The sequence below is a fragment of the Brachypodium distachyon genome, chromosome 4 (assembly GCF_000005505.3).
Source record: "Brachypodium distachyon strain Bd21 chromosome 4, Brachypodium_distachyon_v3.0, whole genome shotgun sequence".
Lineage (NCBI taxonomy): Eukaryota > Viridiplantae > Streptophyta > Magnoliopsida > Poales > Poaceae > Brachypodium > Brachypodium distachyon.
In genome coordinates, this window is record NC_016134.3 from 40,139,414 (window position 1) to 40,158,841 (window position 19,428).

At 42.7% G+C, this 19,428-nt stretch overlaps 3 protein-coding genes across 5 annotated transcripts; 1 reads left to right on the forward strand and 2 right to left on the reverse strand.

Moving 5' to 3' along the window:
- Window positions 1-5,008: 5,008 nt before the first annotated feature.
- LOC100843716 lies at window positions 5,009-7,220 on the forward strand. 2 transcript variants are annotated; one of them, XR_001407461.2, is made up of 3 exons: window positions 5,009-5,542; window positions 6,224-6,330; window positions 6,810-7,220. XR_001407461.2 is itself a non-coding variant. In XM_003578345.4 (2 exons), exons 1-2 carry the CDS (start codon window positions 5,194-5,196, stop codon window positions 6,845-6,847), a joined length of 387 nt encoding a protein of 128 aa, XP_003578393.1. In that variant the 5' UTR covers window positions 5,018-5,193; the 3' UTR covers window positions 6,848-7,220. The 2 variants fall into 2 exon arrangements, 1 of the variants encoding a protein (XP_003578393.1); XM_003578345.4 differs by lacking the exon at window positions 6,224-6,330 and having other exon boundaries at window positions 5,018-5,542.
- Window positions 7,221-7,852: 632 nt separating this feature from the next.
- Window positions 7,853-10,126, reverse strand: LOC100844021 (nuclear transport factor 2). The gene is made up of 2 exons (XM_010240036.3): window positions 9,689-10,126; window positions 7,853-8,208 (listed from the first exon to the last, which is right to left on the reverse strand). Exons 1-2 carry the CDS (start codon window positions 9,983-9,985, stop codon window positions 8,134-8,136), a joined length of 372 nt encoding a protein of 123 aa, XP_010238338.1. The 5' UTR covers window positions 9,986-10,126; the 3' UTR covers window positions 7,853-8,133.
- Window positions 10,127-14,535: 4,409 nt separating this feature from the next.
- On the reverse strand, window positions 14,536-19,026 carry LOC100846643 (putative F-box/LRR-repeat protein At5g02930). Of its 2 annotated transcripts, XM_014902560.2 has the most exons (5): window positions 18,576-19,026; window positions 17,465-17,568; window positions 15,458-16,309; window positions 15,131-15,283; window positions 14,536-15,050 (listed from the first exon to the last, which is right to left on the reverse strand). In XM_014902560.2, exons 1-5 carry the CDS (start codon window positions 18,652-18,654, stop codon window positions 14,682-14,684), a joined length of 1,557 nt encoding a protein of 518 aa, XP_014758046.1. In that variant the 5' UTR covers window positions 18,655-19,026; the 3' UTR covers window positions 14,536-14,681. The 2 variants fall into 2 exon arrangements, with proteins under 2 accessions (XP_014758046.1, XP_014758047.1); XM_014902561.2 differs by lacking the exons at window positions 17,465-17,568; window positions 18,576-19,026 and adding an exon at window positions 16,636-16,785.
- Between the last annotated feature and the right edge of the window lie 402 nt (window positions 19,027-19,428).

A 19,428-nucleotide genomic window follows, 5' to 3' on the forward strand; every position in this document is an offset into this window, starting at 1 on the left:
GTCCACGGACCATCCTGAAATACGGACCGTATACATATACACTAGTGTATCTTAAACCCATCAAATAAGAAAAATCATCCTGAGCAAATAACTCATCTTTCCGGCCAGTTCTTGTTTTCTTTCTGTTGTGTAGTGTACGCATCAGCACATCAGATCTGGCCTTGAAGCAGCCTAACGATCGGTCACGAGCAGTTGGCATCGTATCGTATTTTTGCTGAGCACACGAGCATGAGATGCTAACATCACATCATATTTCTTGTCATCATCGTCGCTGACTGCCAGCGGACAGCAAACATACGCTTCATCACAGCGAGAATGCGACGGGGCATTAGCTTACACGAAGCCGGCGACATTTTTCTTGGTCTTTCGTTGAATCGAATTAATATTTGCTCATCGATCGAATGAAATTATCAGAAAAAAATTCCAATGTCCTTTTTTTCTCTTTCCAAATTCAATACTACCAGTATGTTTGAGGTAAAAAATTGCTGGTTATAATTTATATTGGGATAAAAGTTTATACATTGGACCACCCTGTCTCAAAAAGCTAGATCCGCCACTGGTCTGTACTGTGTTTACTTTAAAAAATCCTGCGAATCAACGAGGCCTTAATACTTTTATTTGTACGAAGGGTACGATAATTAATTTGCGGAGAAAACAAACAAGGAACCAGACTACTTAGGACAAAAGAAGCGAAAACAGAAGCTTGCACTTCCGCCTGTACTTTTTTTTGCACAAATTGCTATGCTAGTACCACTACACCTACACGTCCACACTAGAGATCAATGAGATCTGGATTAAGACCCGTTTGGAGTCCGGAGTCCGGAGCAGTGGCCTGGCCTAGGCCTAGGCCTAGCTTGTGATACACATGTTTGGAGCACCGAGAGATTTGTGGATGAGCTAGATCCGTACTTTTGGTAGCTGGGCATCGTGGACTAGTCACTTGTGGAACGCCAAAGCTGATGGTGCGTGGGTGGGGTCGAAGCTACAGGAAGCAGGGTCGTACTCCGTACGTGCAAGGAGCAAGCAGCCAAGCGGGGGCCTCCCTTGTGCAGCGCCGATCGTATTGACCCGCACGATCGTCCGCTGACGGTTCCTGCCGAAGCCAAGGTGATTTTCTCGCCGCTGCCATCCATCCGTGTATGCCACCCGCCTAACATTTGCCGGACATTTGCCGGGGAGCTAGAGGTTCCTGTCAAAGCTTGCTAGAGGATCCCAAACATGAAACACGTAGTGCCGAGAGTGACGAATCGTCGCCCGCATGCGCGGCGTGGTGCCCCTTCCCAGGTGGTGGACTGGTGGGCGCCTGGTCTACAGAGGCGGACTACAATCCATCTCCATAGATCGGTCTAATGTACCCTGGAACGGAAGAAAATTAAAGGGCACAACTACCTATTCCAACCGTACGCCGCCGCGCCCCCTCTGGTCGACTCCCCTGCAATCCGTCAGCCGAAAAAACCGTTTCCGAGATGATGGACTACGCGCGGCACGAAGAAAAAACGTGCATTAATTTCCACCCCCAGCAACCACTTGCGTTGCGTGAGCGTCTGCCTGGAGCCCTGGAGCGCGCGGAGGCGGAGGCGGAGGCACACCGACAACGGGGGATGCCTGCAAACGGGTCTGGAGACGGACGACAACGACACGCGTCTCTGGTCGACTCGATCAGCCCAAATTCTCCTGCCTAGTTTCGTTCCCCCGTAAGGCCGTAACACAAGCGCCGAACGAAGCATCCAAACGTAGCGCTCCCTCGTTCTCAAAAATTACGGTATTTAGATTTAATTTCATCTATATATATATAAAAATAAAGTTTGATCAAGTTCGTAGAAAAAAAATGCTTAGCATCTACAGTGCCAAAAAAAATACACTACAAAACATATTTTATGTTAATCAAATCATATTTATTTGATATTGTAAGTATTTTTTTCAGTAATTAATCGGTCCATTAAACTTGGCATTTAGTTTAGTCCTAATACTTGCATCGAGTGCAATTTCGCTAAGTAAACCGATACGACGCCTGGCATTTTCACAACTTGTCACCCATTTCATTGTGCGCAAACCGCCACGATGATGCCTGGTGTTCGCAACCCATCGCCGGTGTTAGCACCCCAAGTTGTTGTCAATCCCAAGCCGCCTCATATGTTGCACGCGACAAGTACATGATAGATTTTGGTGCTATATATGAGGATTTTTTGAAAATAAGGATTGGCAATCATGTGTGGGGTTTTAAGAAAGGGATGAGGAATATAATGCACATATCACACTAAGCATGGGCACGCATCTCGCCCAACACGTCAACATGGCAAAAATGTGCTACATGTAAGGGCTTAGACTAAATTGAACTAAATGCCAGTTTTAATGCACTTTTATCATTTGCAAATGGACTAGGTCGAACATGCATGGGAAGTTTAAAGACTGGTTGTGCATTTTTACCATTTTAAACTTGAAATTGTTTGGCCTAGGATAAATTTATAGCCTCATTGTACACGAGGGAGCTTGCAGACCCTAGGTCGGGCTGGGTTTTGGGAAACCAATCACAAGCCTCACCCAAGGCCTAGAAAATCATTCTTTTGTATTTTAAATTTTAAGTAATCAATGTTATGAATTTTTTTTGCTGCACCTTTTTAGAAAACTTACTCCTATTCTTTGTCATCTTGGTCTCTTGGGGCCGGTTTACTGAATTTTGGATCTTGAGCTTGCTCGTGTCGCTTTTAGTCCAGGCCATCTATGCCCAACGACCAAGTGCGACTATATAGGAAGGAGTAATCAGGCAACATGCTTAAAGATAAAACAACGTGCTTCAGATCCGAAATCCCTTGTGGCTCCCGGGCTCTAGCCGATAAGCCCTTAAAACATATTTTTAAAGTTTTCAAAAATCATGAAAATTTATACATGTGCGTATGAGTGTATATTTCTGTAAAATTTCATAACGAAACATTATTAATTTTGAGTAAAAAATAATTTGATAAGAGATTATTATTTGCGTTGAAGCAGACTACAAATTAATGTACTTCTTGACGAAAACACACTGAAAAATCGATTTTGTAAACAAGAAAATTATATGATGTCCTAATTATTTACAAAAATTACTGGGCTAGTAGGATCCCGAGATCGAAACGACCGCACTAGTCGCAGATCGGCCACTCCTCCTGACATTTGGATTAGACCAGTTCGGCGCCGTAGTGGGATACACACGGCTCCAGTACCGAGGTAGCCCGGCGTACGTTGTGGTCAGCCGCAGGCCGCTCGACTGTACGTGCCGTCTAGCCATAGGTGACAGGGCATCCTTCAAGAGAGAACAAGAGACGCACGCAGGAGCCGTGAAGCCTGCAGAGACAGCTGACAGGTCGGATGGATTTACGCGGAAGGGTCCGCACACGGTTCAAGGGGCCGCGGATATTATTATTCTCGCTACTGCCATGTCATGCGCCTAATCAGCTCACCTCTCTCCCTTTTCCAGATACTTTTACGGCCGGTTGATCTCGACCGGCAATTTATTCTCGTGTTTGTCCTATCCTTCCCTCTTTTACCTTAGTACGGAGTACTACTAGTAGTCTAGTACTACCTGGCTGAGCTATTTTTTGCAATGCTCGGTAACCGTGTGATAATTTTGTACTCCTATAATTAACCGGTGCCCCATCTAGAATTTTAGAACGTGAAGGCGACCCTCGTAGTGATTTCCTCGTGCAGCTCGTTTAACCTTAGAAAAGTACTTCAACGACGTGTCTCCGTTAATTAGCGTCTAAGCTTGGGAACGATCGAGTAGAATCCGGGGATCGGAGTGTTGCTTTTCTGCTACTTATCGCTCGTCTTGTAGATCCGGGGAGTAGTTCTTTATTGCTAGAGTGTCAAAAACTTCATACTACTATCAGCGGAAAATCTGAAGAGCTGGCGAATAAGACGTTTGCGTCGTTCTCGGGACATCATTTCTGTCAAATCGAGTAACTCGCGTCTTCTGGATGTTAAAAATAAGAACGACCCAAACTTCACCTAGAATCTGGAAAAGAAGGCAAATAATATTAATCTAGTGTATTTTCATGTTTCGTTATAACCACACACCGTGCTGCACGAGTTGTGCGGGATTCGGTCCTACGGAGTAGTGACCCGCATGACACTGGCCGTACAACATTCGAGCTCAGTCCCTCCCACCTATACCTAAGAAACATAAAATATTATATATATTCTAAACCCTTCAACTATGTTTAAGTCTCATAATATTTTAATTTGTAGACGGAGGGCGTATAATTTTGGAATGGCTAATTTTACATGTACCCGCATTTTAAGGTTTAATTTTGATCATCAATTAAACTAATAATATGTAGCTTATGTGCTATAAAATTTATATCATTTGAAACCTTTTCAAAAACAAATTCAATGATATAACTTTTTAGCACTTAACCCACATACCACTAGGGAGGAGTTACTAGCTTATTACTAAAAGGAGACATAGAATATTTTAATTTATCGGTATAACAACATCTTAATAGATCAATTGCTAAGAGTTGATACTGAAATTCAAAAAAACTAGAAATTCATGTGATCAGGACAAACGCACAAAACAAGTGTTTTACTAACAACATATCTCTTCAACAACGATTTGATTGTTACTACTCCCTCCGTCCATGTTAAGTGACGAAATATTACGTGTATCTAGATGTTTTTTGGGTATAGATACATCAATATTTAGGTAAATTTGAGTCACTTAATACTTAATATGAGACGGAGGGAGTACTTTTTGTTACAAGTCCAAACAATATTTTTACTCTAATTCAAAGTCATAACAATCTTTATGGAACGGAGAGAGTAACTGTTACTGACGTTGGTTGTGAACGTTGGAGACACACTAAGCCTAGACATAAACTTACGCAGGAAACCTAGTAAAACAAACTTACTCATACGCACGAAATAAACGACTAACAAAGAAAAGAATAGTATATGTCGTTCATCATCTCATCAGCACGAGCATCCATTCGCCTTCCATTATCCTCTCGGACGGTAGACCCATCCCCCCTATTTCAACAGCGCCCATGATCGTTTGCCTTCCAACGCCACGAAAGCGCAAACCCAACCAACCGCAAGGCAAAGCGAAGCAAGCGACGACGCCAGGCAAAACCATTCCCCCTCCCCGGTTCCCCCGCCCGCCCCGGCCCCCCTCCTCCGATTAGAGACCCGGTGTTCCGACGCGGCGGCGGCGACGGCATGAGGACGGCGGCGGTGCCGGCGCCGGAGGCCCACCAGTCGCGGCTGCTCTACGAGCTCTGCGCGCTCCTGCTCACCATCCTCCGGCCGCCGGGGGAGCACGGGCCGCGGCCGTGGCCGCGGCAGGTTACGGCCGCGGGGGCGGCGTCCATGCTGCTGGGCGCGTCCGTGGCGCTCATGCTCTGCGGCTCGGTCACCTTCATGCTCGGCTTCTTCCTCATGCCCTGGGTCGTCGGCCTCGCCTGCGTCTTCCTCTTTGTTGGCTTCGTCACCAACCTCTCCGGGATCGGGAGGGCCATCCTCTGCTGGCCCGCCGCGTACTCCTCGTCCCCCAAGGAAGCTTCCACATGTATGTGATCTGCCCCGTTCCCTTGTTTTCTTAGGGAAGCCTACCACATGCTCAAGGGGAAAGAATCGAGTCCCTCAAAAAAAAAGGGGGAACTAATTGAGGCTTAATTGTATTTTGTAATTCAATTGTTTGGGTTAGTCAACATTGCGATCCAGTCTTACTATTGCCGTAATTGTGGTTGAATACGAGAATCGGTGTGTTTGTATGTTCCTTGTGCACTTTAGATTGTTTTGATTGCTGAAATTCTGGATCTAAATTGGAACTGTAGGATTTGACTGCTAATTCAATTCATGGGGCATCATATCCATGCTTCTGATTCAGGAATTAATTTCTCATTGAAGCGGTGCAAAAAGATATATCTCTGTGCAAATGAAATGAACTTAAGATTCAAGTAATCACAATCCCACCACAACTAGAAACGGGGAAAGGAAAAAGGTCGGTGGCTGTTGGTGCATACCAGCACGAATTCATTCCCCTAATGTGTTAGTTCCGTAGGTCAGGTCAAGGAAGGCTATTTAGAGCTGCACTTTGATGAGTTAGACAGTGGAAAAGAGTATAATCGTCTCACCGACTATATGAAAAGAAAGGGGAAAAGGATTAGTAAACATATAAAGTCAAAAAGTCCATGTAAAAATGAAATGGGAATTTAATGACCTTAGTGCTTCTGTGCTTGTTATGCAGGAGACAAGAAAAAGAAACTTCATATCTTTGGCTAATGTTGACGGAACACGGGTAGGGCCTTTAGGAAATAAAAGTTTACAAGGATTGATGATCTTGCCGAAAAAAAGGTACCTTAGTCTCCTAAGAGAAAAACAGAATAGTAGACAATTGGGACCTGGCCTATTCCTTTCAGTCGCTATCACTCTTACATTACCAATATTTAATAAATCTGGAAATAACAATTACATATTTTAACTAGAGAATGCTTCCTAAGGGAGCGATAGTGGTGAAGGTGAACCTCGGTGCCCCCACCAACCACGATTTTCTCTAGAACAGTTTTGTTCAGACATGAAAATCTGTTATGTAATGTTCTAGCATTAAACAGCTGGTAGATTTAAGTGCACCCTCAAGATACAGAGTTACAATCTAAAATCAGTTCCGAGGATCGTATTGTTGAAGTTCTGATTATGTTTTGTGCTCCTAATAGTGTGACGGTGTATGAGGATATGTCGTTATCATGGAGCCATGGATTGTTGCCTATGTATTGCTTGCTTAACTATCCTACACAGGAGTATAACTTGACCTTTCGGTTGTCTTCTTCTGACAGGGCATATATTTCCCAAGCCTCCATTCATGCAGATGTGAAGCCGAACACGGAGTAGACTCCCCACAGAGATGTATAGAAGCAGCCGAGTTTGGGCAGCACTGTCGTGGTTGCGTGAACTATATTTTCCTTGCCGGGCAACTTTCACCATGTAACTGTCAACTGTGCTACAAGTGTTAAGTGGTTTTATAGGAGGGTACTTCTTGACAGAAAACTTTGTGCATATGGGAAGAGTGTCTGGTTTAGTTATCACATGGGGCTTGTAATTGTTTCAGAAATGGAAAGCCTTTCTTCACAACATAATTGCGGATTCCATATTCGGATATGTTTGTATCTTACTGTTGCTCCATGCCTCCATTTGTGCTGGCTTACTACTGCTCGAGATGAATCACTGCAATCTGCATATTTTGTTCAGTTGAATAGTGCAAAGCTATACTTGAGAGTTTTTGTAGGTATGATATTGACCATAAATAGAATTTCCATTATGAAAAAATGAGCAGAACAGAGTGATTTCTGTGTCCAATCTGGTGGTAATGGCGTCTGCCTTTCGATTACATTGCCATTTGTCTCCTCTGCTTGAACTTGACTTGTCCTTGTCGAAGTATAATTAGCAAGGTTAACGTACATGCACGAAAGTGCCTCCTTTCCTGGACCCAAAAGAGCTACGAGATCGCTACAGATAACTGCATATACTGGGATCATTAAGCAGCCCTGACGTCAGCTAAATAACGGGCGCCCTGAGAACCAACGAACTGAAAGGTTATGTGGTCACGTCTAAAGCAGGGCACTGAACGCAAGAGGAAAGAAACATCAAGAAGCAAAGTTCAGCTATTCCGGCAACGGCAAGCAACCGCCTCGTTGGTTTATTACCGTCAGCACAGAGAAGCTCAGAAACACGACTAAGTTTACTCAAAACACCATCGCTTATTTGCAGTTACATCTAATCTTCACACTTTCTTATGTAAGATAGGGAAGAATTGGTAATCTGCAAAAGATTGCTGAAAATAATTTAAGTTGACAGGTTAGTAAAATGGCTGCTGTGAAGGTCGGAACAAACAAATTTCTCAAGTTCACTGGAATCAGGAAAACTCAGAACAGAACTGCCAAGTGTTTCACACGACCTTCACCAATCGCTGTGAGAATAACCATAGTACAATACAGATCCAGACCCATACTGGTGTCATGTTTCTCCCCAACAAATCTCAAGAGTTGCTGAGAAGAAAGCAACATAAAGTTTGCACCATTCAACACAAAAACCACAACCAGTTTGTTTCTTTTGGAAAACATTTCTATCTTTCACGGGGGAGAACAACCTCTGGGAAAGTTCTTAGCCGTAGTTCAGGCGGAACATGTCGTTCTGCACGTAGAAATTCCCTGGTCCAGCTGGCATTAAGTGGAACATCTGCATCAGCAGATTCCAATATTAGCAAAGAAGAGACATGGGCATGCCAAACATAATCTTTCCAGTGAAATTTGGACGCACCGAAACAATCACATATGAACAAATACATACAAGAAAATTTAAGGTGATCTAAGGATCCAGATAAGACATCTATGAAGGCGCATATTTCAATTCCACGGATCATGGAAATATGATAACGCTGCCAGAGACACAAATCTAACCAGGCATCGCCACACATAGTAGTGCCATAATGAAGATGTGAAGCACAAAAGCATAGAGGTAGTAGCACGTGCAAAATTTATTGCAAAAATAACAGATAAGAGGATAATACAACAAAGGTGGCCCATGAATATTTAGTCAAATCCAGAACATTGGTGGAGAAATATGTGGCCACCAGTTACTGTTTTATCCGCAATGGACTGGTGAAAGCCAACTAGAGGAGTTTGATATAATCCAATTTTTTACTATCTTCTTCCGAGAACCACCTAAGTTTCCAACTAAAAGAATAAAATGATTTTATTGAAGCAAGAAGTTTACCAAATGGGTAGACTTCTTACTTCAATTAGTCCCCATGTCTGGAGCACAAACGAATGATGAAAAGGGTTGCACTGTACTATACAGTAGTAAATAGTATAGCTTCCATACTGAGAAAAACACAAACAGGACATAGTACAGGGATCAAAGTAAGAATTGAACTAGGAAAATAAAGAGAAATTTGATATAGAACTCAACAAAATACCATCACACGATTAGATAACAGACGGATGAAAAAAAAGGCAAAGAAAAATCCTGATCAGATTGGTTCAGTCGAAAGGTAACCATTTCGTGACCTCAATATATATCGGTAATACTTCTTACAAAAAAAAGAGATCAGGGCAGGAAAAATGTATAAATGAATATAAGACACATGTTTCCACAGGGTGAAGCACTAGTGATGATGACATGATGGTACAGATTGCATCCTAAAGATAAGATCACATCAAGGATCCTAGAGACCATCTGAAGAATACAAAATCAGACGATTGAACTATCAGAGAGTCACGGTAGACAAATCATGCCAAATAGAAGATCATGGAGGCAATACAGTCTCCAGGGCAACAACCATTAGCCAGCGATCAGACCAAACAAATCTACAACATTACTGGGAAGTTATACTGGAGATGAAAATAAAGAATAGTTAACAGCAGACAAATCAGAACAGCTACAGTTAATTAGCTAACACTCTTCCCGTAGATCCCTGACGGCGCTCTAGCAATACATCACGGCAGCCGCAATACAACGGTCACCTCACAAATCACTACGAGCTAACGCAGTCCAAAGCATTTCAGTACAGATATCTGAGCGCAAAAACTGAGGTAAGGCACCTGGTGGACAGCATAGATACTGATACACCGCTAGTACATTCCGCCCAGATATCTCGCTTTACATGTCATTCCAGTAAGCACAAATCAGATCAGGACAAAGGGATAGGAGCTCTAACCTGCGAGAATTTGATGGCGTGCTCGCCTTCGCCGACGGTGAGCGACCCGGAGACGAAGACGAGCATGCCGCCCGTGGGGCCAGCCGGCTGGCAGTCGACAGTGACGACGCTGTGGGCGCACTTCTCGAAGGGGAGGGAGGTGAGCTTGGCAGCGATGGCGGTGGCGCCCATGAACTTCTCGCCCTCGAAGGAGAGCATGGAGCCCTCCTGGTACAACCCCACCAGCGCAGCTCGGCTGGTGTCAAACGTGCGGTAGTAGTGCTCCACGAACGCCTTCGCCACTCCGTCGGGGTCCATCTCCGCCGCCGCCGCCGCCGGTGAGCTTAGGGTTTGAGGAGGGGTTGGTCTGGCTCGCCCGGTAGCGTTGGGAGGGGTTTGAGTTTTGCGTGGGAAGAACGCGAACGCGACGAGACTGGTCAAAAAGTGTGGGGCGGATGGACTGGAAATCTGGAATGGAAAGGCCTAGAATGCGAGGCCCTTTTTAATCAGATTTGCTCCGCTCGTTTTTCCTTTTGTGAAAAGACGTTGGGCTGGTTTGCTGGGCCTTTCGCCTTTTCGCGTTCTCCCGGTCGTGCGTTGCATGTGCACATTTTGGGCCTCTCTGAGATGGATGGATAGTTTGACCGTGGGATTCAATTGCACTCTATTCTTTCTAATGGAAAAAAAAGTTTCATTCGCTCAAGTCTCTTGCTATAATTCTTTCGTTTTGCTGTAGTGTGTCAATCACTGTTCAAGGGTTATTTCTTTCAATAATATGCTACAGAATTCAAGAGTGCATGACACTTTAATCTTACTTTTTTCTATTCCCCTCCCAGATATATTATATACTGCTTCCCTTCTCAGATTATACTACTCAGGCGCAGCCACTGACCTCACGTACGCGAATTTATCGCTAATATTAGCCGGTTATTTATAGGTCCCGAGATGTTCATGCATGCGGTGGTAAATTATGCCGCAAATAGCGCTCGGTGACCTTGATTGGCTCAAGAACTCGATCTAATTCGCTATTTCGATCAATTTTCGAGAGGCAGGAGCCCAGGTCTCGTCGTTCAATTACCAACCGCAGCCGTCGAGAAGAATTGCATTTAGCACTTGCGTACATAAAATCGACACATGGAGTCATTGCGCAGGTTCTCCGCTGCCGCTGCCATCCTTGCCCTTCTGCTGCTCCTCGTGGCCACCGGTGAGTACGTACAGTATGTACCGTCTTGATTGATGTTTGTGGTACGTAGTACAAAGGCGATTAAGGTGGCATACATTGTTTGAACATGCAAATGCAATGCTTCCGCAGCTGACATGTTTTTTTTGTTAATTTATCTTAGTTTCGATTCCAAACATGTATATGAAAGTACGGATATTTTAATACTCCCTCCTGCCAGAATTACTTGTCGAAATATTATATGTATCTAGACACTTTTTATACATAGATACAACCGTATTTGGGCAAATTTGAGACAAGCAATACTGGTCGAAGGGAGTACAACAAACTACCTTCGATCGATTCACCTAAAGAAATTATCTACTCCGCCGTTCCATAATTCTTGTCTCAAATTTGCCCAAAAACTGGATGTATCTATTCCGGAAAAACGTCTAGATACATGTAATATTTCGACAAGAATTATGTGACGGAGGAAATATGATTCAAGTCTGCTTTTACGAACAAGACACGAGTTCTGGCCATTCTTTTTAACCCGGGAGAGAACGGGATCTCAATAAATAGAGTGAATTTCACTTTTTAACTCCTGTTTGTAAGTTATGTCAGTATTTATCCTATTCAAAATTGTGTGTATGCCAAACTTGTTACATTGCGACAAGGTTCGTCTCATTTAACTGTAAAAATAATTAGGTTTATCTCATCTAGAAATTTCATCTGGTTCTAACTAGTTGGTTCCACCCACCGGGGGCAGTGTGGCCGGTGAGTGGTGACTGAGATGCTAATTGGAAGTGTAAGCATTTCGACTGCTTTCTCCTTAACTGGCACGACTGGCCTGCAACCCCACCTACCGTAGCTTAATAGTAAATCATACCGAAAAAATTCACCACTTTTCTATGGAGGAGTAAAAAATCGAGTTTGTTGTCTCTGTGGTTGTAAGTTCTCCGTGGCCGACTTGTAATTCTCCATTTCCTACCTTTCTTCTCGATGACATGAGAACCACCGTAGCGGTGCGGTTTAGTGAACTGGGACATATGAAAATTAATCGAGTATAATGTACCGAGCAGGGAGAAAATGCCCTACATGTTTACGCCTCCGAGTTGGCAACACAGTTATCCATGTCAGCCTGACCGACCCCAGCCATTCTGAATCCGGAAAAATTATTAGATATATAGGGTAACCTTGAAAAACCGTAACAAGTTAGGGATAAAATATGGCACACAATTTCAAACGGGGTAAACATTGTCAAAAATTTACAAATAGGAGGTGAACATACCAAGCAAACAAAGCGACTACCATCTTTCTTGGAAGCCAAAACTCCGAGTTTGTAATATAAAATTATTTTTTCCAAAATATCCTTGTAATATAGATTATTTTCGAGATTATGAAGGTAGACTTCTGGTTTCAAGATATGTGCAGCCATTATTGTTCATTATACCAAGATTACAACGTTTGTAAATATCACCCTGCATATAGGAATACAATCCAACTTGTAGGAGTGTTTGCTCTTATATTGCCTTATAAATAAACTTTAGATATTTGAGCGAGATCCTTTTGTATTATTTGTCACATGCATTAATGCAAGGTATATATTTCTTTCTTATCTATTAGTTCATCCATTCCAAAATGTATGGTGTACTTTGATTCGTTAAGTCATGGATTTGATCAATAATTATTTTATTTGGTTCATCTGATACAAAATCATAATTTAAGTGAGCAAATCTAAATATGAATCTAATAAGATTTTTTTAATGTATTATATAGCCTTAGTGAACCAAAATAAGTTTTTTTAGTGTTTTGAAGGAGGAAGTACTATATATGAAACTGCAAATTATCTATTTTTGAACTTATTTATAAAACATGCATGGTTAGAAAAGATTATTTTAAAACTTCTCTCCGAAGATGCAATTGACAAAACATATTTTTAAAGATACCCCCTTTTTTAGCAGGTAAAATTAACTTAGCGGTGAAGGATATGTAGATAAAATTGGTACGGTTGTATAAAAAACATACTGATATTCAACCGAGAACATTTTTTTACATAAATAATTTTGACATACAGTCATATACTAATATACAACTAGCAAAAGACTTGTGCGTTGCTATGAAACAACGAGAATGTATTAAGATATCAATTTTAAAGTTTGACATTTCATGAAGAGGGAGCTAGGGAGATGAGGCGGTGCGCGGGGGAGGCAAGTTGGGGAAGGGTGCCATGGGCACTGACATGAGGCTTGCAGGGTCGATGTCGGTCAGGATTTTTGTTCGGGCTGATTTTTGGTCGGGCGCGGTGGCATATCCGTAATTTTGGTGAAGTGACGTATGGCGACGACGTCCGTCACTACCAACTCCAATTTAATGTATTGGTATAGATTAGGCAAGACATTTTTCCACACCATAGATATACATAAAAGGTTGCTGATGTGTCGTGCAACTCTTATTTGTCAGAGGCGGTTACAGCTCAGGCGTACGGGAAGAAGTGCTCAAAGCCAAGCGGCCGTTTTAAGGGGCCATGCTTCTTTAAAGTGGACTGCGAACAACAATGCAAGAAGGAGGGGTGGCCACGGGGCGTTTGCACAGGCTTCGCCGGTCGCTGTGTATGCAAAAATTATGGATGCTAAATAGGTTAAAGTGTTGTGAATACATATGTTTATTAGCTTTACGGCAGACAATTGATCAAGATGTCCGTGCTACAATGTATATTGCTTGTCGCTTAAACTACATATCAATGTTATGTATTTCCGTGTGTGTCATAAATTTGTGAATACACCATGTTACTTTACAAGTGGTGTGGTGGGCTTAATTCTTGCTTACATTACGATACAGTTCGTATGGGAATCTCATGAACATACCTTGAGTCGTCAATACACAGCTTCATGTACAAATGATTCCCATGCAGTCGCAGCGCCCGCGCGCGTTGGCGAAAATAGAAGAGGGCGCACCCGAGCTGGCCGGGGCGAGCCAAAATAGGTAATGAACCAAACGATGACCAAAAATCGGGGGCATGGCAATTAATTGGCAAGGCTAGCTTTGGTAAGGATTCCAACATGCCCTACTTTTCCTTCATGCCCTACTTTTCCTTTTACTCGGCCGACTCCAGACCCAAACCACAGGCCCTTGGTCCTTGGGACCAGCTTGGCACTGATCGGTGGGCCCCACATGTTAGAAATCATGTTAACATGCCAAACAACAGATTATGACTAATGTGGTAGTGATTTCTGCAAAAAGGAATACTCCCTCCGATTCATAAATGTGCCAGCCACTTAATACATAGTTTGTACAAACTTACTACAAAAGGAGCGACATTTTTATGGATCGGAAGGAGTACGGCGAGCTGGTGTTTCGCGCAAAAACGTGACAAAAAATGAGTGAGAAGTGTAATTTCCCTCCATTTTACATTTTTACTTACAAACCATGCATGCACGGTACACTCAGTCAGACACTGCAAGGCTGCAAATACTCCCCTTTCCGCAAAGGAAGTATACCACGCAACCTAGAGCCATTTGACCTAAAAATAATTCATCCAATGAGCACACAGGCTGAAACAGAGAGCGCTTAGTTGACATGTAAAATGAAAGGCTCAGTCCTCAGTAACACTAACAGATCCAAAAGAAAATCACCATTTTCCATCCATGCAATTTACATCATACTCATTTTAGGACGGCTCAGTTGGAGAAACAACAAAGGAGAAAGCAACTACAAAAGAACTGAACACGGTTCAATTGCATTGTATCCAGTAATATTACATCATTTTACGGTTTGCTAATAAAGTAATTAAGAGCGCAGTATCACAGATCTAAAACATTGTAACTAGGAAGTAAAGCACAACACAACTAAATTTCACAAAGCATGACAACGGCTGCAAGGCTCCAGAACATTTAACTTGACTGTAGAGGGAACTTTCCCCGCAATGTATGTCTTTACGGCCAAGACCGTTTTACGCGCCTCCCTTATACATGCAGGGATCAAGGGAGCGCATATTCTTGATATGTCGCCGAAACACCGATAAGAAACAGAAGTAGTGTCCAATGTAAGGCACTCCAGTGACGGTGTATTCTCTAGAATATGACAAGCTAGCTCAACCATGCTCTTTCGGGGGCTGAAACCAGTGATCTTCACACGCTTGAGCTTGCCATGGCAGTGTTCTGGAATTTTCCTCAGAGATGAGGTATGTTCATCAATGGAGTCATACTTCGACTGCTGTGATACCTGAAGATGGCCAATATTATTTTAAATTGAATATTCAAACATGGTTATTAGATAACCTTTCCATGATGACAATGACTTACGAACAAGACAAAAGTCTCCAAGGAAGGAAATGCATCAAGAAAAGAAACCAAAGATAAATAATCATAGTCCTGGTGAAAATTGCATCCAGAAAAACAAACACGCAAGAATTTGAGGTGGAGGAATCGACTGGATACGATTGGCGCATTGGCCATCTGCACAAAGAAGTCCCAGATTAGTTATATTCTAAGATATGGCTACTGTAATACAGTATTGATACTTAATACTCCCTCCGTTCCTAAATACTCGTCGCTGTTTTAGTTCAAGTTTGAACTAAAACAGCGACGAGTATTTAGGAACGGAGGGAGTATAACAACTTAAGAACATACCTCAGAACCAGAATGTATGCTAAGATTCTCAAGATATGGCAAACTGGATGGAATCATATCAAAAGAACTGATGGCACTGCTATGGGCCAAGCTCAGCATCTTCACTTGCAACGATTCTCCAAATAAGAGCTGGACTTGCTTACCTATAAGTGAAAAGTCAAACCTGGAGATATTTGGAGCTTTGTTCTCTATCACTCGAAGGCTCAAGCACTCAACCACCAACAGGTTTCTGAACCGCTGCAGAACGCAAGGTATCTCCAGGCGTCTTATATCATTACAATATATCAGCATCAATTCTTCCAAAGCAAGGGAATCCGAAAGAAGACACCCTAACTCGTCCCCCGTAATATGGACATTATAAAGACGCAGCACTGTCAAGCTTGTCAAACCAGGTTCAAATGCGGAATGTAAGTTACAATTGGCAAGGTGAAGACGCCGAATCGAGTCTCGACACCTCTCCGATAAAAGTGCACATGGGAAGTTAAAGTTCACCGTCTTTCGCGGCCGCTGAATATTCAGGTCGAGTTCTTCAATCCATGGTGTAACCGCAATCTGAAGCCAATTATTGAGACGGTTATATGTTTTGTCATCATAAGGGCCGCGGTAATCAATCTTGAATATCTTCACGCCAACACCTGAGTGCTTTGTTAGAACATGGTCAATATTGGCGGCGTATTCTTTTATATCATTTAAGCCTGCTGTTCCCTTGCGTAATTCTTTCAAGCACATTGTTTTCTTGGTGAAGGTGAGATTGGGATGGCATCTCCAGGAGCGTAGAAAAGCGTGGCACACACAGGCAGCACGGGCAGCATCTTTCATTGGCACTATAGAAAGTATATGATGCCAGATGTCCTGCGTGCAAAAGTAGACAAGCTCGACATTAGAACTGCAGAGGCAAGAGTATCAGGGAATTACCCATAAGGGATAATACTGTACAAGCCTTGCTTTGTAAATGTTGATTTAAGCTGGGAAAGGATGACATTAGCAATATATGGACAAGGCTAAGGACATGTTAAAAATGATTCTTGTAAGCATAAACCGAAGGAAAGGGGATGTAAACTACAGTAATCATGGTAAAGAAAAACAAATCACAGCCCGTAAGGAAGATAGCCCTATGAAGTTTATATGTATTAAGATAACTGTGATTTTTCATTAAGAAAAGATAATCATCCAAGGACCTTTTCTGTAGAGCTCCCAAACCTCATTTTGGCACTCCCTATGAATCAGGAACTGTTTTAGAAAAGCGTTTGGCTAGCAGCTCAGCTATAACAACAATAATACAGTTAAAACAACAACACTAATACAAGGTTTGAAGGAAAATAGACCACATTGCCAGATGTTGATCAACTTATACCTAGATCATTTATATATATCACAACAAGTAAAATTGTGCATATAAGCTTGTAGTTTAGTACGACTCCTGCCATCACCAAGTTTACAAGATCATTAACATTGTTGATCAACTTATAGCTAGATCATTTATATATATCACAACAAGTAAAATTCTGCACACAAGCAGTTCGTCACGCCACGCCAATAAAAGGGGAGAGCCAGAACGTACACACCAGACACCACAGAATTGCATCTGAGCAAAAAATCAAAGGTAGCTAAAGCAAAGATGGATTAGTGTTCAAGGGAGTTAAAGCTGCAACAGAACCAAGCAAAGATGGTACTCCCTATAACAAGGTTTTGACCAATTACTCTATCAATATTCAATGCGTAGTTTGTAAGATATGAAACCACAACTATAAGTACTTTTTTAATAATGAATCTAGCGATACCAAACTCATGTCACATAAATCACGTATTAGCATAACAACTCTTGATCAAATCCTTGTCTAAACGCAACCTAATATGCCTTATACTATAGAACAGACAATGTACTTGGACCGCAGACTGCAGCACTGAAAGACATGCTCGTAAACTTTATTTCGTTTAGCCACAGTACTGCTGATATTTCACTTGCAACATCCTACAGTCTCCCGTTATCAGCCAATCATGATGTACCTCTGGAAGGTCCGATGAATATCTTATTCTTTTGCAGCCATAAGAATTATCATCCTGTTGGCGTGGTAAGCCGTCTCTTTTAGCTAATGAACCAATCGATTGATCTGCAGGACATCAGTGTTACAATCAGTACGGATATCGACAATAGAAACCAACAAGTTCAAGCACGCACATGGATCAGTTGGATCCGTTGTCTGATTTGTGCAAGAACGCAAACCATGTTCTAAAAAATAAAATTGAAATTGTGTAAACATAAAAGACAAACTCCAACTGAGCATATATCAAGTATCTTCAATTTTCTTCAATCTAACGATTGGATCCCGTCAACCATCAGGCATTTTAAAACCTTTTGTGTCCATTGGATCCCATCAACCAGTGAGAAAATTCACGTTGACTGTGTGCATTGCTCTCTGATGCAGAGGCCGGGGCAATCCCCCGTCGATTAAAAACTGAGAAAATTCATGTCAATTTTCTTCAAACAAAATAAACCTTTGCTTGTCTGGCCAAACGAGGAAATGTTCTCCAGGTTTCTTTTTTGCTAGGTGACTGTCTCCTGAACCTCGACTACACGTTGGTCCGTGACGTGGAAGATGGCAGCCTTAAGGACTGGAGACGGCACCTTCCACTTGTCGGGGTCCTATCTTCGTTCCTTGTTAGGAGTAGTCTGCTTTGTTTTTTGGTGTTATTTCTTAGCTGGACCTCCCCAGTTTGTAACTCTTAATCACATTTTGTGTATGTGTGATTTCCTCCCCAGTTCTTTTTATGTACTCGGGTCCCAATGGGGTTGCGCATGGAGAACTAGTTTACTCAACCAGGAAAAACAAAAGATTCTAACAACTTGCTATCGACCAAAGTCTATTTTTTTCACGCTCAAAAGAATAGTGTATTGCTCAGCCGGTGTAGATCAAACTAAGCTTGCTCTTCCCCACCCGGCAACAAAAAAAACTACTCTTTTTTTAGATGAGGAGAAAACTCAGTTGTACATGGCAGTGGAGAATCATTGCATAAGGCTGCGCGCGCGGTAACATTGCTCTGGACAAGAAATTCTTGATGCGGCACACACAGCAGAACGTAGATGAACAACGGAGAGGAGCTAAGAGGCGGAGCTTACTGGGTTGGCTATGGCCGCGACGATTTCGCTTCTGCCCGCGCTGCATCGACATGAACCAATTCAGCGCCAGCAGCCCCATGACATACGACGATAATTCCCTCCCTCTCTCTGGTCTCTGCCTGTGTTACTACTTAAATTGAACTGAGAGATCGAGTAGTATCGGATCCCGCTCGATCTCAAATACCGATCCGTATTTGAATAGGCTGGCGCGAAGTGAGGAAATCGAATCGGCGCTGCCGGCAAGGGCCACTTGCTACTATGAGGAGAGACGGAATCACAGTAGGGAACCACCAAACCCTAGTGCTACAGATCGATGGGCCAGGCCGCCTACTACCCCGATGGAGACGGATTCGATTCAGAGCAGTTTTTTTTTCTTGAGAGAGAGAGGACGATTCAGCGCAGCTGAGGCAATCAGAGCAATGGAGACGTACAGATCGTCATGAGCAGTAGAGGCGGGTAAAAAACCGATGACCGAAAACCAAAACCGAATAGACCGAGACCGATCAGATGTTTAGGTAGAAAAATTTAGAGACCGACTTTTTCTCTAATAATTCGGATATCAATTCACAAAAGACCGAAAGACCGAATAGGACCGAACTTCGTAAAAACCAACCCTTCTCCTAACCCAACCTAGGCGCCAAACCACTCCGTATGCAAAAATCACGACAAAACAAAGACAATCAACAGTTTCACTTTGCAAACCCCCAATGCCCACGTTGATATGAAAATTCCGTCGGAAATAGAAGTGAAATGTTGCTTTAATTTGTACCGAATCATGTTTTGTTTTGGAGTTATCACCATCTTTGTAAATTTCGGTCATGACCGAATTAAAGACCGAAACTTCGGGTAATCG